The 18,232-nt window shown below is 36.4% G+C and overlaps 1 protein-coding gene across 9 annotated transcripts in view; it reads left to right on the top strand.

The window, feature by feature from the left end:
* The first annotated feature begins 17 nt into the window (after positions 1–17).
* Positions 18–18,232, top strand: part of tox2 (TOX high mobility group box family member 2) — a 214,362-nt gene continuing 196,147 nt past the window's right edge. For 5 of the 9 annotated variants that reach the window (XM_079841693.1, XM_079841688.1, XM_079841691.1 and 2 more), the window contains exon 1: positions 98–294. In XM_079841693.1, the coding sequence (XP_079697819.1) occupies positions 193–294 (102 nt within the window). In that variant the 5' untranslated portion in view covers positions 98–192. Of the gene's footprint in view, positions 295–18,232 lie in introns of all 9 variants that reach the window. The other 4 variants (XM_079841685.1, XM_079841692.1, XM_079841689.1 and 1 more) reach the window with 4 other exon arrangements.

Below are 18,232 nucleotides of genomic sequence, written 5' to 3'. Positions count from 1 at the left end.
TCAGCCGTTCTGTTGCTTTTTGTTTGGGTTAACAATAGAGAGAGAGAGAGAGAGAGAGAGAGAGAGAGAGAGAGAGAGAGAGAGAGAGAGAGAGAGAGAGAGAGAGAGAGAGAGAGAGAGAGAGAGAGAGAGAGACGCGAGCGAACACAAGCGCGAGCTGCTCTCCATGCCTTCAGTCTAGCGGAGCGGGCGATGGATGTGAGATTTTACCCGGCACCTCCTTCAAGCGTGGGCTCCTGTACATTACCCACCGACAGCAGCCTCTCCTCTCTGGACTATTACCACTGCAACAAGGTAATTTACCCCGCCATGCGTTGTCTTCTCCTTCTCCTTCTTTACGCACCAGCTCAGTTTCTCTTTCCCTGATGGGAAATAACCTGCTTCGTTCACTTCAGGACAGTTTCATCTGTTGCGAGATGCACGTTATACTCAGTGTATGGTGAATGTGTTAGCTCTGAGAACGCGAAACCTCCGGACAGGGCATCCCAAACTTAGTTCTGCATCTCGGGAATTGTGCACTTGCACTAGCATCACTGTAGCCGCTGGCATATTCAGGCGAAATGTGTTAAATGTGGCAAAACCATCATAAAGTGCACTATAAAGACGGCTTGTTTCCCGAGGGAAGATGGAGAGCTCCCGTCCGGCTCCTCTTATTATAGGAGACATGCATGCAGCACTCTTTTCTTTTCTTTCTTTCTGTCTGGATGCGAATTCGCCTCATAATTGCTTTGTTGATGGAACTGCATCCCTCTGTGACGTAGTTGCAATTCCACGTGTTAGAAGTAGCGAACAATTAATTAGTTCTTAGGCGCGTTATTTATTTATTACCGGGACGTCGGCTAATCTTTCCAAGCAGGATTTATACGAGAAGGGTGTGCGTTTGTTTGGAATGAAACTAGTAGAACGGCGGATAGTGCATTTAGGAGCGTATTTTAAAACGAATAATGTGTGCAATGCATTGTGTTTATAGTTTTGCCAATGAGCGCGTGCCTACTAACGGGTCTAAATGTATAAGATAGGCTACTATATAGTGCTGACCGAGAATAGCATGTGCACTAGGATTCAGGATAAGGTTTTAACAGTCGGTTAAAGATGCACTTTACACCCCCGATCCCTCATTTGCCTACGAATTATACGTCTATCCATTTATCTAGCGTGAATTAAGAACAATTCAAATCGTTTTTGAGCCCGTATTGTTTGTGAGTTTTGATGGTACACTAAAAATATGGCAGTAAAAGTGGTTCTTGGCTCGTAATCATAGGGGAACCACTTTATATAGCACCATATCTGAACAGGTTCTGTAGGCTATATGGTAACGGTGCTATATAGTACCTCAGTCATCCCAAAGAACCGCTGAATATATTATGAATTCAGTTTTGTTTATGTTGCTTTTTCCCGTGTTTTGTTTAATTGTATGCTTTGTTACTGGGAAGTTCTCATAAAAGTGTAGTCTTCATCTTTTGTGATCTTGTAGTACACATAACGTCAAATTCATATTCTGTTTACGTAGAATTCGGAACTGAATCGATGTATTTAAGCGCTGGCTTGAGTCACGTGTCAATCAAGCATTGCCATAACATACACCGTGTTTTGTTCGTGAAGCTTCAGTCAAACGCTACCAAACCTGATCTTCAATGGCATTATTGGAGAATATTAACTGTATTTTCTAATATACAGGCTAAATATGATTTATAGTAGACACGAACCAATCAGCTGTGAGAATTATTGAGCCTTGGTCAGCTGGCCAGTTACGTCTTTTTTCGTTTTACCGCCATTATTTTTTTTAAAATCTGGAGACGTTTTTAACGGACGCTTTCCACAGACAGTGTTTTAACGGTCATCAGCATCATTTACCCTGCAATGTTTTTATAATTTCTTTCTTTTTCCTTTTAAAAATGTACATTTATAACACTATACTATAGGCTACAAAAAAACGAGTAACACTGCTGTCAGGGTGTTTCTAATACGACGGCTATGGGAGTGAAGGTAAATCTGACATCTTTCTCAGTCTTCTGACTGCCTCACTTAATTTTTTTCCTCTTTTTGAAAGTTGACACTATTGTGGAGTTTTATTTTACTATTTGAGCAAATTAAAAAATATATTTAACGTCATTCACCACTATAGAGGTTTACCCAACTATGACGACTTCCACTTCTGAGAAACCCGGAAATGTGAAAAGGATCAATTTCTTTGTAGTTATTTTTGAGAAAAACTCATGTTTTGTACAAAAAAAAAAAAAAAACGTGGTATGAATCACGTTGGCTATATAATGGTAGAAACATTGGCTTTTACCCATTATTATTTAATAAGCACTCTGTTTTAGAAGCATTGCAGATTTTTTTTTTTGTTAAAAGACAGCCTGTGATAGAGCTTTTAAATTCAGTCATCTCGACAGAGTGTAACTCATAATTTGCTGATGGGTGTTTATAGTAGGGTGTCACAGAGTTAAGCTTGTGGCTCTGAGCATATGGAAAAGATCAGCCGGCGAATGGAGAGCAGAGTAATCTAAGCCAACTCCATACGTTGAAAAATGATCCTGTGCAAGTGGACATTATGAAACAAAATTTTAGGGGGAAAGCCTGCTCTCCCCACCACAATGGCCCTCTTTATGTGCTCCAGCTTTAATAATGCAATATTCTCCAACATTCTTGAGAGGCCCCAAATGAAGGTCACGTATGGAGGTCTTGCATTAATATGTAACGTTTAAGAGTTTGCGTGAAGTGGTTTACAGTGGTGCTGCATGAACCGGAAATGGTTCTGAAAAACTAGGCCATCCATGATAAGTGCCTATCATTTCCTGTCGCTAACACACAAACATGCTACATGCTGCATTCCTGAACCACGCATGAGCTTTTTCATAATTGTATGTGAAGTATGAAACAGTAAATCGTAGAACAGTGCATGTACTGTATGTGAAACCAAAACCCCAATAGGCTGGATTATTGCATCAGGTAAGAGTTTTCAGCAACGGATATGCAGAATTTACTAGTGGTGAATAAATCTAAATATTATTTTCATTTATTATTTTAGCTATACCCAGTGTGTAGCTTTTGAAATGAAAATCCCATTGGAGAAATCAGGATTTCAGATGCCCAGCATTTGTGTTATCCAACATCTTTTATCATTAGGTTGGCAGAATCGCATATATTGAAATGCATTTAGTCATTAAAGGTGCACCAAGTAATTTTTTCCAGTTTTGGAAAATAAATGGATAGTGATTCATGTTTTTGTCATAGTGGCTGCCTTGTTGAGTTACTAGCCAAGTTCACTTTATTGAAATCACAGTTTGCTAAATTAATGAATCTCTTCCACTACCAGTGTACATAAGGGGGTGATAGAGTGAATGTGTGTGGATGTGTTATACTAGCTTAAGAAAATGTCCCGGCCATAAATAGTTTTTTACCAGTCATCAAACACAAACATTTTAGATACCAGTGAAAATGTTCAAGTGCAGAAATTTCATAAAGTAATCAAATGCAAAATAACACTGTATATTAAACTTAGATTATTCAGTTATTCAGTCAAGAGCAGCGACTCATTTGTCTTTTGTTGTTTGATTAGCATTAATGACACAGACGTCAGCAGGGATATTAGGCTGCTGTCACTTTAAGAGTGTTGGCACGGATCCAATATACTGATACACATGCGTTTTCTTTCTCAAGTGTTTATGTTAACTTAAGGCATATGTTTACGAGGATACTCGCCAATATGGCCGTTTTCAAGCGCAAGAAGACATAAAAGAGATCTATATTCAGTGTTTGTGTGCTGTATGAGACATGTTTGCGCACCGAAAACTCCCCACACAGCGAGTAACAAATCAAGTTCTCTTTTGCGTCTTCTTGCGCTTGAATATTTCAATTCGAGTGATAATTTCAGGCCCTGAGCGAAAGATTTCCCCACGCAAATACGCCGCATTGACCACTACACTATTGACAATGGACATTTTTTGCCTGCAAAATGTTCTCAGTTTAAGACCGAGAAGCACAACTTCAACGTACATTTCTGTTGATTTGTTTTCATGCCCCATCTTATACAGTATTTAAGCATTTCAGAAGCTAATACAGCCCTCATGCATATGGTTTGCACACCTCAGAACAGGGAAGCAACTTTACAGCCATAACAACCAGGCAATCGATAATACATTAACCAATGTCATCATTTGCCCTGCAACAAACCTGCCAGATCCATACTTCCAATGCAAACACGCCCAACGCTGCTAGTAACCGCTGTTCGTATTTACTCAAGTGGCCATTGGTCCAGTGGTGCACAGTCGAGTTCTGGGATATTTACTGTGTAAAAGTGCAAGATTTTGGGCAGAACGTCTTCTCTGGTGTCTTCATGCTGAAGTTTCAGTTGAGCTGTGACTCATTCTCACTTTGAGAAGACTGACTTTCTATCTCTCGTTTTCATGAGTGGGTGTATTGTTTGTTAAGCATACGCTCTGTGAATTCCTCCTCTAAAGGCCATCTCTTCATAAATGCATGTTTCACCCAGAGAATATTGTCGAATGCATTATGACTTGTGAATCGCCCCGGGCTCATTCGCTGCGTTTAAAATTGAAGTTGGATAGGTTAAGAGAAGATGGACCACTTCCCCCTCTTCACCGGCGCTTCTGTATTAATGCAGCCAGAGATAGGCAGACCATAGTTAGAGACAACCCAACTACTTTTGACTCTTAGACCATCGAGTATATTCATAGCACTCACTTGTGTTACTATGTCAAGAAAGTTTGATCATTAACATATCAATATAAGTCCACAAGAAATCCAGGTTCATTTTACCCAGCAAATTGGGTTGTTTATTTAACCCAGCATAGTTGATTCATTTTTACTATGATTCTAGTTTTTTTTTTACTTCATGCATGAATCAAGTTCTGCGGATTAACTTAAACTTAATTTACTCGACACAACCACCAGCTTGAATGATAATTTCTTTTATTTTCAATCATATTTTGCAGTTTTATATAGTTTTTAATACATATTGACAACATTTAAGCTCGTTTAACAAATATTAGAAGTAAAAAATAAACATTTGGAAGTCATTCAAGTGTAATCGACCAGTCTCTGTTACGTCTGACCCAGGATCTGTGTAACGCAAAAACAAACACTGGGTTGTTACATTTGATCCAGGATCTGGGTAACATAAAAACTACTCAAACACTGGGTTGTTACGTCCGACCCAGGATCTGTGTAACACAGAAACTACTCAAACATTGGGTTGTTACGTCTGACCCAGGATCTGAGTAACACAAAAACTACTCAAACACTGGGTTGATACATCTGACCCAGGATCTGAGTAACACAAAAACTACTCAAACACTGGGTTGATACGTCTGACCCAGGATCTGGGTAACACAAAAACTACTCAAACACTGGGTTGTTCCGTCCGACACAGGATCTGAGTGGCACAAAAACTACCCAAACACTGGGTTGTTCCGTCCGACACAGGATCTGTGTAACACAGAAACTACTCAAACACTGGGTTGATACATCTGACCCAGGATCTGAGTAACACAAAAACTACTCAAACACTGGGTTGATACATCTGACCCAGGATCTGAGTAACACAAAAACTACTCAAACACTGGGTTGATACATCTGACCCAGGATCTGGGTAACACAAAAACTACTCAAACACTGGGTTGATACGTCTGAACCAGGATCTGAGTAACACAAAAACTACTCAAACACTGGGTTGATACGTCTGACCCAGGATCTGAGTAACACAAAAACTACTCAAACACTGGGTTGATACGTCTGACCCAGGATCTGGGTAACACAAAAACTACTCAAACACTGGGTTGTTCCGTCCGACACAGGATCTGAGTGGCACAAAAACTACCCAAACACTGGGTTGTTACGTCTGAGCCAGGATCTGTGTAACACAAAAACTACTCAAACACTGGGTTGTTCCGTCCGACACAGGATCTGAGTGGCACAAAAACTACCCAAACACTGGGTTGTTACGTCTGAGCCAGGATCTGTGTAACACAAAAACTACTCAAACATTGGGTTGTTACGTCTGACCCAGGATCTGAGTAACACAAAAACTACCCAAACACTGGGTTGTAACATCCGACCCAGGATCAGTGTAACACAAAAACTACCCAAACACTGGGTTGTTACATCCGACCCAGGATCTGTGTAACACAAAAACTACCCAAACACTGGGTTGTTACATCTGACCCAGGATCTGAATAACACAAAAACTACCCAAACACTGGGTTGTTACATCCGACCCAGGATCTGAGTAACACAAAAACTACCCAAACACTGAAAAAATAACCTCAAATTTTGTTAGCGTGTGTGATTGATTCATCAGTGTGTGTGTTACTCAAAAAAATATTTTCTTCGAATGCAATATTTCACCCGCCTTTTGACATCCATTTAGTCTCGTTAAATATCCTGTTGCATTTATAAATAAGATTACAGAAGTAAAATGGGTTGCAAGTGTTGAGTTGACGACTAGTAAAGCAGACGTCCACAAGACTATAAGTGTAACGTCTTTGCAGTGAGAAGTTCGACTTTCAATTTCAATCGAACATCTAAGTGTGAGCCGTCAGAAGAGAAGCCACCTCAGACGGTAAATGCTATCGCTCCTGAATCAGATCCCTGTAAGTGGGTGGCAGTGGCACATTACCAGCTGTGTGACGGCAGAAAACCTTGATTCATTTAAAGCGAGCCCGATTATTTAGCCCGTTCAAAGAGTCTGTCTCTCTCTGTCTTACTCTTTGAGCTTGTTCTTCGCTGCTTAAACCATCTAAAAATAACTCGTAGGCCTAGCAATTACTGGAAATGGGTGCAGAGTGGTGCATCTACAAGCGTCTTCTTTAGCTTAAATAATACTCCAGCAGAAATGCATTGGAAACGAGGGATTGTTTTTGTGCATGTTTCATCGCATATGGTGTATGTAAAGCATGTGATTTACATGGGGAAAGGTGTGCTTGTTATATTTCGAATTAAGCATGCATGTGTACTTAACGTTGTATATTAACCCACGCTATCTCAAATCATTCCATCTTGTTCATATTAAGACTAGAGAAAACAACAAGTGAAAAAAAGACCCTATCAGTTTGCATAAAGCAATTACCTTTTTCCTGTAGTTGACAGTTCTCCTCTTTCCTCGACACTGTAATGGAGATGTGAGATAAAATGAGTCGTCAGGCCGGCTGAGCGCCGTTCTGAACACGGGGAAGTTAATTAGGTGGAAAGAGGCGGTCGAGGCCTAACAGAAGCTGCGCTAGCGATCCGTCTAACATCACTTCGTTTCTCATCTCTCAGGTGATAATGTGAACAGGTATGCATTAAAAACATGGGATTTTATTCATCATAACCTGGTCAAAATCAAGTTTTTTTTTCGGTTTCTAGTGCTGTCAGATTTTTGGGCACAAGCGTTTATACAGAGCACATTCATTTGATTGAAAAAGATGATGATTATGAAGTTATTTTGGCTTGGGTAAGACGCATCTGCGCCTGCCGTGCACCTGTATTGCTGACGCGCGTGTGTGTGAGAATGTCTGCACACACACACTGTGGTGAGCGAGACCTTTTCAGAACTATTCAATGCTTTGCTTTATGAGTCAGAACCACAAAACTGTTACAAAACTCCAATACACGTGTGAAATATAAGAGACGCCCATGCACTTGTACGTAAATAAGTTTGCATTGCATTTCAGATATTGTTGTTTTCTGGCATCAAATTTAATTCCACACGCACGCATGTTGTGTGTATATATATAGATACAGTTGCAAAAGTTTGAACCCCTTGCAGAATCTGTGAATAATTGTAACAAAATGCATGTTATTTTTTATTTAGTGCTGTCCTGAATTATATATATTTTTTTTTTGACTTATAGTCCACAAGACAAAAAAAAAAACTGAATTTATTAAAATGACCCTGTTCAAAAGTTTATGAACCATTGATTTTTAATACTGTGTGTTGTATATATTATAAATAGAAAATAACATGCATTTTGTATATTTTATATATATGCTGTTTTATTTGCAACTTTGAAAAATAATTTTTACTTGCGTGTATATATATATATATATATATATATATATATATATATATATATATACAGTATATGTAAAATTTCACAGTATATACTGTGAAAAATGATGTTTGATCACATACATACATAATATATATATATATATATATATATATATATATATATATATATATATATATATATATATATATATATATATATATATAAGGGATGCACAATTTTGGATTTTTGCTGATATCCAATATGACAATATTATATTATATAATTTTTCACTGTGTGTGTGTGTGTGTGTGTGTGTGTGTGTGTGTGTGTATATATATATTTCACAGTATATATACAGTATATACTGTGAAAAATTATGTTTGATCATATTCATACATCCATGTATAAGCATATATATACAGTATATGTAAAATTTCACATTGTATAAAAATGTGAAAAATGATGTTTGATCATATACATACATCATATATACATCATACATCATATATGTGTATATATATATATATATATATATATATATATATATATATATATATATATATATATATATATATATATATATATATACACACTGTAAAAATGATTTTAAAAAATATTTTGTAAATATATATATATACATATATACATACATACAGTATATGTACACGGAACACACACATATATTGTAAAAATAAAAAAACTGTAAAAACCTTTCTCGGTATGTGTGTGTGTGTGTGTGTGTGTGTGTGTGTCATATGTATATATCCTATAGATATTATTGGATTAGGATTTACAAGAAAATACCTTTTTAGTCTTTTTGTATCTTTTTACTGATTCACATTTATTTTAATGTGTTGCTTGTAATTATTTGTACAATTGACTGGCAGTTTCTGAGTGAAAATTGTAGACCCTTCACCATTTGTTCTTCATATACAGCATTATATCGCTCTCCAGAATCTGTCTTTTAAAAAAAGCCCTAATTTGTTCTACAGTTCTACAGTGGTTCCTCCGCCCTGGGACGCTAATAATCACTGTACATTTGTTTTGGCTGACAGTGAAACTGCTGAACACTTCGGGTGACCACCGTGCAGAAATTACTTTGCATTATTTTTGCCCTGTATCCTGTTCAGAAGCGTCTGCAGCCCCGGCACACACTCCGGCAGTAATGCAGTAAATGTAGCTGGCGTTTGGTGAAGCGCTGTCAGCCGCTGTGGGGGTGCGGTGCAGCACTAATTGGCCTTGGCAGAGAGAGAGAGAGAGAGAGAGAGAGAACGAGCGCTGGAGGTTTGACGCTCTGAATGGCTGCTGGCTGCACGGTGAACAGCAACTGATTCAGTAATGCTGCCGGTAAATAATAGCGATGCCTGTCCGCGGGGGAAAGACTTCTGGGACACTCGGCCAGCGTTAAAGAGGCCGAGTTTAGTACCTGCTGGATGGTGTGAATCTAGACATGTGCGATCATCCCTTCAGGAGTTTGTCAGGATTCTTTCTGAGCGCGTGCACATGTTCTCATTGTGGATGATTTATCACTGCAAGCCTTTATAATCTTTCATCAACATGCAATAACTTGGTTTGCGTTTTAAACGACTTTCCACTTCAGTTCTGTTCTTTTCCATCCCGTCCGACCGAAGTCTCCATTCTGGCGATGATACGCCCAGTTTTCATCATGCAATCAATTCCCAATGAATAGAATGACGTCTTTTCTTATTGCATGTCCAGTTTCACTCACGACATTTCTCACGTCGAGCATGTTTCTCTCCAGTTGAGAATAATTGGGAGAAAGTTGTGTAGGTGTTTTATTATTTGTGATTAATGCAGTAAATGAGTTTAACTGTGCACATAAAGCTAAAACCAGCTGAGCATTTGCATACAATTTCCATATTATATGTTTGCTGCATGCAAAGATGCTTTCTCTTATGAAAAGAGATGCTAAAACTTTACAAAAAGGTGTCATTTGTTTACATTAGTTTACTATATTAGTTAACAATAAATGAGCAATACTACTACAGCATTTATTAATTTCAAGTTTTAGTTAATGCACTGTGAACTAACACGAACAAACAATGTACTAGACCTTATTGTGAAGTGTTATCAAAGAAATAACACATTTCAACTTTTTAGATGAAAGATTTGGTAACACTTAAGCTCTCATTTGTTCACATTAACTAACATGAGCAATTTACTTCATTAAAAAGTTCAGGTTATGCGGTGCATTAGTTAATTATGGATCTTAAAAATTTTCACATTTTACAATTACATTTTATGAATGAAACAGCTCGTAAATATACTTTATCACTAGAAAAAAAGGTAAATAACCCGTTAAGCGACTGAAATATCCAACCATTCAGACATTTCTCCTTGTATTGAAGCTTTTAGATGTTCCATCATGTGATCATTATAGTTATCATTTAATACATTTTTCATTTTAATTATGTTCTATGAATGAAACAGCTCGTAAACATAGTTTATATTGAACCTTTTTGGCATTTAAAAATGAGTCAAGAACATAACATAAAGTTGGAGAAATTAAAAATGTGAATTATTAAACTAGAAGAAAAGGTTCTGATTGTTCTCATGTGATAATTTAGTTTTAATTAACAAATTTTTAATGATAATTACGTTTTATGAATGAAACAGCTCGGAAACATAGTTTATATTGAACCTTTTTGGCATTTAAAAATGAGTCAAGAACATAACATAAAGTTGGAGAAATTAAAAATTTGAATTATTGAACTAGAAGAAAAGGTTCTGATGGTTCTCATGTGATAATTTAGTTTTAATTAACTACTTTTTAATGATAATTACGTTTTATGAATGAAACAGCTCGTAAACATAGTTTATATTGAACCTTTTTGGCATTTAAAAATGAGTCAAGAACATAACATAAAGTTGGAGAAATAAAAAATTTGAATTATTGAAATAGAAGAAAAGGTTCTGATGGTTCTCATGCGATCATTTAGTTTTAATCAATACATTTTACAATTACGTTTTATGAATGAAACAGCTCGTAAATATACTTTATCACTAGAAAAAAAGGTAAATAACCCGTTAAGCGACTGAAATATCCCACCATTCAGACATTTCTCCTTGTATTGAAGCTTTTAGATGTTCCATCATGTGATCATTATAGTTATCATTTAATACATTTTTCATTTTAATTATGTTCTATGAATGAAACAGCTCGTAAACAGTTTATATTGAACCTTTTTGGCATTTAAAAATGAGTCAAGAACATAACAAAGTTGGAGAAATTAAAAATTTGAATTATTAAACTAGAAGAAAAGGTTCTGATGGTTCTCATGCGATCATTTAGTTTTAATCAATACATTTTACAATCACGTTTTATGAATGAAACAGCTCGTAAACATACTTTATCACTACAAAAAAAGGTAAATAACCCGTTAAGCGACTGAAATATCCAATCATTCAGACATTTCTCCTTGTATTGAACCGTGGAGGGTTAGTAGAACTCATGTATGTACTGTGGCGTTGTTGTAATATGACCTCAAAATGAACCGACGAAAAATAAGACCAAACTGGAAAAAAGCCGAAGACATTAATTCAAATCCCCCCCGCAGGGCTCCAGGGCACTTTGATCAGAACCTGTCAGCGCTTGATGTGGGGCATGTGTTTCCTACCCGTCAGCGCCTTACAGAAACGGCGGTACGCTGTGGTGCACGGGTCCACCCGCGCCTCTAGACCCCCCTTTAGGAAGTGGTAGTTTCAGCAGAAGCTGCGCCCCCAAATGCATGAGCGGGACGAGGGGGCTGGCGGGTGATGGAGCGAGGAACTTTCTCCTGGATGCATTATTCCTCAGCCGACCATAATTGTCAGCCAGCGGTTTCGGAGACCCTAAAATGAGTCCCGCCGCCAGATGTTGCCACACTCAGATCGTCACTTTGAAAGACAGACGTTTATTGTTCTAGTGCGCGTCAGAACTCGGTGGATTGTTGGACGACGGACTGTTTGACATCTTTCAAAAAAGAAACATTGCAGATGTTAAATTAAAACAGCTCAAATTGACTTTCGCTCCCCAGTTGTTTTTATAAAATGGCTGCTTGTGTAAGTTTGAAATAGGAAATATCTTTGTGGCAGCTGAACCTAAACCAAACAGGATGGCATCGCAGAGTTCGCACAGTTTCTTTGTCACCCACGTGTGTGTGGTTTTCAGTTTGTCTCTTTTTGGTCAGGAAGTGTTTTAACCCCTGATGCACATGCAAGCGCATGCACACACACACACACACACACACATGCATGGGTCTGAATGATGCATGTTGCTTCTATCGGTCAGATGAATGTATATACAGTCGATTTCCTGCATAAACCCCATCCGGATGTTATTGACATCACCAGACGCCGGCTTGAGGCAGATCAGGCTGATTTTGTGTTCTTGTTTTAAGTCAGTAAACGTGACCTTTATTCAAAGATCGTGCATGAACAAAGGCGTGCTTAGGTGGAAATGCTCTATATATCTTTGTAGATGTGATTGCATGGCTTTACTTTTCCCCAATGTGCACCAATTTAGGAGTGCATTTAGAAAGTAACTTTATATATTAAACACACTATGCCATACGAGTGTTATTTTAGCATCACTGATGTACTATATAGTTTTTGTTAATATTTTAAATTCAGTTTATTTCTGCTTTCATTTTGATTTTAGTTCAACGGTTTAGTAATTCTGTTGTTTTTGTCATGTCTGATAGTTTTTATTAACTTTTATTTCACTTTTAGTTTTGTACATGTGGTTAATTATTCAACTAAATGATAATAAGAAGAGCTTAAGCTATATTTTATTTTATGTCAGTTAACATTGATTTATTTCAAGTAAATATTTTTTTTATGCTTTTAGTTTTTGTTAACTGTAATAACACTGATGCTAGTAAAATCTATTTATATAATAATATGCATCATATTTATATGCATCATATTCTTAGCCTTTCCTTCCTGTAATGGGCCACACAGTTTGTGTAACTAAATAATAACCGGATGGAAATCGGACGCACGGCGTGACTTTTATTTAATAAACAAGCCCGAAATACACCAGGACTCTTATTTTGAAATGCCTTTGCTTTATTATAGCAGGAGCTCATTCAAATTCAGACGAGGAGATAAAATATGCATTCTAACAACCGTACACAACATATTACAATATAAACACCATAAAGTAAACATTGTCATAATTCATCAGCATTAGTTCATAAGCATAAATGTGCTATTGATTGATTGGTCGAGCCTGTAGACGCACAACAGCGCCATTCAGGCTTTGCAACGTGAAATGCTCACATTTATTTAATGAAATCAGAGACTTTCGAAGTTTAATAATCACATTAGACAGTATCGTGAGTTATGTTTTACCATCCCCAAAATATAAGACGCCTTAAAATCAATAAAGGTACAGTGTGTAGTATTTATGAGGCTCTATTGACATAAATGCAATATAATATAAATAACTATGTTTTCAGTGGTGTGTAAAGACCCTAAATAATGAACCGTTATGTTTTTATTACCTTAAGGTCCTTTCACACTGGACGCGATTTTGACGCGCGAATAATTCGCGCGATGGTTTTATTTTTTGATCAGCTGTTTGTGTAATGAGAGCTTTCACACCGAACGCGAATGTGCTGTGGCGAAAAAACGATGTTTATTTTTTCGTTTCGATGTCGATTTTGTTAACACTCGCAGCGACAGAAAATCTTAAACCAATCACATACAAGGAAACAAAGGTGACGAAATGTCCAGTTGATGTCACTAGCCATTCAATCAACATTAACCTTTGCCAGGTGTGGCATTTCTCACTACAGCTGTAGTTGTGTTTACAGCTGTGCAGATGCAGATGTGTTTGCCCACTAGGCTACAGATATTATAATCAATACATTGATTTTTTTTTTTTTATCTAATTGCGTCCGCGACTATAGAAAGTGAATGTGTTTCCGTCAGTACGACTGTGGCACTTAAATGTTTACATTGTGACTCAACTGGAAACACAGCAGCTCCGGATCGAGCCGTTCCTTTAGAGAGAGTGTGTGTGTGTGTGTGTGTGTGTGTGTGTGTGTTGTCAGATGCGCTGCTACCGTCTCTGTCTGGAGGAGCTCCACAAATTGTCCCACGGACATTTGAAAGTAAGTGCGGAACCGGCCATGATAAAGTTTTAGCTCCTGTAGAAGATTCGCATCCTCCCCTTCAGACTCTGTTCTTTAAGACTGGCTGCACCCAAAACCTTCTTCTCTGTCTTTTAAAGAAAATGAAAAGCTCGTCTCCACTGAATGATTACGTGTCCGTGTTTCTCAGCTGTCGCCGCAAATGTTTTGGAATGTTGGAGCTCTGAAACGTCGCAAACTCGCGTCGCGGCTGTTGTGAATGGTTTTAACGCGAACTATTCGCACACGAAATATTCGCTTTTTCCGCGTCGCTTTTCCGTTACGCGTCCGGTGTGAAAGGGCCTTTAGAATGAGCCGTTTCCATCTACATACACCACGGGTCCCCTTACAATGAAGCCGCCATTTTGTGCCGCCATGTTTCTACGGTAGCCCTAAAGGGACAAAACTGCTCTAATCTCCGACGACAACATTTTTGTCCTGTTATGGCTGCCGTAGCTTCTCTGTGTGCTCCGAAAGCCGCTAAAACTTACACGCTGCACCTTTAAGACACTTGTTATACCATTTAAGGTATTGAAGAGTTTTTATGATCTTGCTGATCCGCTGGGATTTTAATTCGGGATCTACATCTTGCCATTCGCATCTATTTTTAGTGAGTGAAACGGTCGCACGAAAAGTCATTTCAGACGATTGAGTTTTTTTGGAATATCATGCACTCGTATTTAGGGCAGGAACATGTGTTAAGAAAGAAACTCGAGGCCTGTTTTTGTCTCCATCTCAAGCGTTTCTCAATGACTAACTAGTGTTGTTTCTTCGGAGGTGTTCTGCCGTCCTGCTGTGGGGGTTTTTAAAGGAAGTGTTACATAAATACAATGAAAGCACTCACTGATTATTTTTAGCGGACTCGGCTTCATTGTGGACCTGTCACCTCGTTCATCTGCGGCTTTCTACACAGACCCACAGAAGAAAGTTTTAGTGAAAGCATTCGAGCTCATCTTGTACTGAAAGCACTTCGTCCGGCTTGCAAGGCGCTGCTGGAAATGAGTTATGAAAGCACAAAGTGCTCGCTAAATCTGTAGGATTATTGCGGCATTGATAATGATGTAGTTGTGAGCTCGGGGTGAGGAAGACAAAGTCAAAACTACCTCGAAATGCCATGAAGAAAAATCATCAGGAATTGTGACCTGAATATTGGCTTGGGCAACAGTCAAACATTGAATAATGTGCTGGGATGAGTCCTTCCCAGTAGAATGAATGTGTGTGAGTAAAGTTTGTAAGGTAAATGTGGTGTGTTTTCGTTGAGGACGTAAAGCACCAGCGAGGGCCGAGGCATGTGAAGCGTGTGGGGGCTGGGCTGCAAACACACATTTCGTGGGAGTTTTTTTATGAGCTGTAAACGCAGGAAACTTTGACAAGGCCTGGAAGTTGCTGATATTGTTTGGGCTCTGATTATGTGCCGGTTTGACAGGCCGACGACGGGCCCACCTGAATCTGAGCTAAAGCTAATCGCTAAAGTTGCAGAATGAACTCAGCTGTGACTGACTACCTTTTCCCAGTGGGATTTGAGGCAGATAGTCGCCCCGCTAGTGTTTTTGTGTCTTCCCGTATTACATTCAGCCTCATGACCTGGTGAATCCCACCAATCACAAAATCACCAATCACCAATCAGCAAAGGTCATATTTCCATCCAAAAAAAGACAAAAGGTAATAATACTTTTAGAATGAAGCCATTCCATAATAATAATGTTATTGATTTTGTTTCACTTTTTGAGAATTTTTGTAATTCTCATTAGGCAATGTAGATTTTACTCTGTATATATATATATATATATATATATATATATATATATATATATATATATATATATATATATATATATATATATATATATATATAATAAAAGTAAAAAAATATATATATGTTTTTTATTCATATAAAAATTCTATAAAATATTATATTTTATGTAATTATTATATTATTTAAAATATATTATTATTTATGTATACTAAATGCAAAATAATTATACATTTATATTATTATATATTATTATTTATATATTAAAATTATAATTAAATAAATACATACATTTATATTATATAAATACTGCTACAAATAATTGAATGGCGTATACATCTGTAGTAGAATTTATATAATATAAATGTATGTATTTATTTAATTTTCATTATAATTTTATTTTAATTGTAATAGATTATTAATAATATGTTTTAATCAATAATATATATGAATATATATATATATATATATATATATATATATATATATATATATATATATATATATATATATATATATATATATATATATATATAATTATAATTAAAATAAAATATATGATCATTTATATATATTAAATGCAAACTTAAAATTTTTTTTTATAAAATATTTATATATTAATATTATGATGTAAAAAATAAATAAATAAATATATATGTATATATATATATATATATATATATATATATATATATATATATATATATATATATATATAATCAAATTATTTTATAAATGTAATATACGTAAATAGTATATATTAAGTTGTTGTATATATAATATAATTAATAATATATTAAGTTGTAGTATTTATATGATACTAGAAATGTATGTACTATTTCTTATATATATATATATTTTATTGCATTACGGTATTTATATACCGTATATATACATGTATTTATTATTTAACTATTTATTATTTAATTATCAAATAAATATACTAATTATTATCATATATACTAATTGTCTCTTTTTTTTAAATCTCATTTCTCTTCATTGATTTCAGAGCCGATACGAGTGCAGATGTTGTGTAATGTGTATTTCTGACGGTTGATCCATACGTTAAACTAGAGGACATGAGATAAACAAACAGAGCGCAGGAATGCAGCAGCTGTATGGAGAGAGAGGCTGGGCAAACACAAGCAGTTGTCTTAGTGTCCTGTGGCATGTCCTGAGCAAACAGTGCCAGAGCCGCTGGCTTCACGAGGCCCCGGGGCCCCTGAGAAGAGCCACCCGGCCGACACCTGAGGGCCACTTAAAGCCTGCATGAAATCAAAATTGACATCTCTTGTTTTTAATGGAATATTGCAGTATTTATCATGAATAATTTATCCATGCACATCATTATTTTTAAAAATTCATGTGCCTCGTAATCTTAAATCAGAATAACTCCCCCTCCCTCTCTCAGCGACATCTCTGATGAAGAGGGCGGGGCAACCTGTCACTCACATCAGATCGGCCAATAGCAAACCACAACCATCTAATCAATTCCCCACGGACAGAATCAAGCCCCGCCCCTACATTTGTTCTTGTTTGAGAAGCGCTTCACTCGGATATATTCGGCACAATAGAGAAGACAAGCGCAACTTTGGCATCCTATCACATATTTTAGTAATCACCATAAATTATGGATCATTTGATCATCATATCTTTTATTGGGCTCCATTTGTATGATATTAACTTCAAATTTGAAACACAACTTGGTGCTGTTCAGTCATTTTTTACAGAATTTATATTTTTTTAAACTTTTTTTTTTACTTCATCATAATGGTTTTGGCACTTGCTGTGTGAACATAAAAAAATCATGGACATGATTCCTGGAAAAAATAGTCATTGTTCGTATTGTTCGTGGTCAAAAATTTGTGCATTGGAAATGAATGGAAGACGAATGTCCACTAGTGGAAGTGTTTGGTACTGCACACAAACAAAATATTACTGAAAGCTCATTTTTTGAGATATCAACCTCAAATTTGGAACACGACTTGTTTAGATGAATGGCTTTTTTTATGTTTTGGAAAATATGTATTTCATATAAAAATTGAAAATTTTATTTTTGTGCATTTTTCATAATTTTTCATACATTTTATAACTTTTTTTACGTTCAATTTTTTAAACGTTTCTCACTTCAGCAACAATCTGCCAAGTGTCGTCTTTACAAAAAGAGACTTTATGACCGTTTTAGTTCGACCTCAAAAAGTGAATAAATGGATTACAACTACTGCATAAATATAATTTAGTACCATAAAATCCCCTAAAAACACAAAATATTAAATAAAAAAGTGATAATTGTTGACTGACACTTGAACAGTACCAGATGGTTAGATATGTCTTTAAAATTAATT

This window comes from Gobio gobio (assembly GCF_949357685.1).
Source record: "Gobio gobio genome assembly, chromosome: 17".
Lineage (NCBI taxonomy): Eukaryota > Metazoa > Chordata > Actinopteri > Cypriniformes > Gobionidae > Gobio > Gobio gobio.
This window is presented reverse-complemented; position numbering and strand designations above follow the sequence as displayed.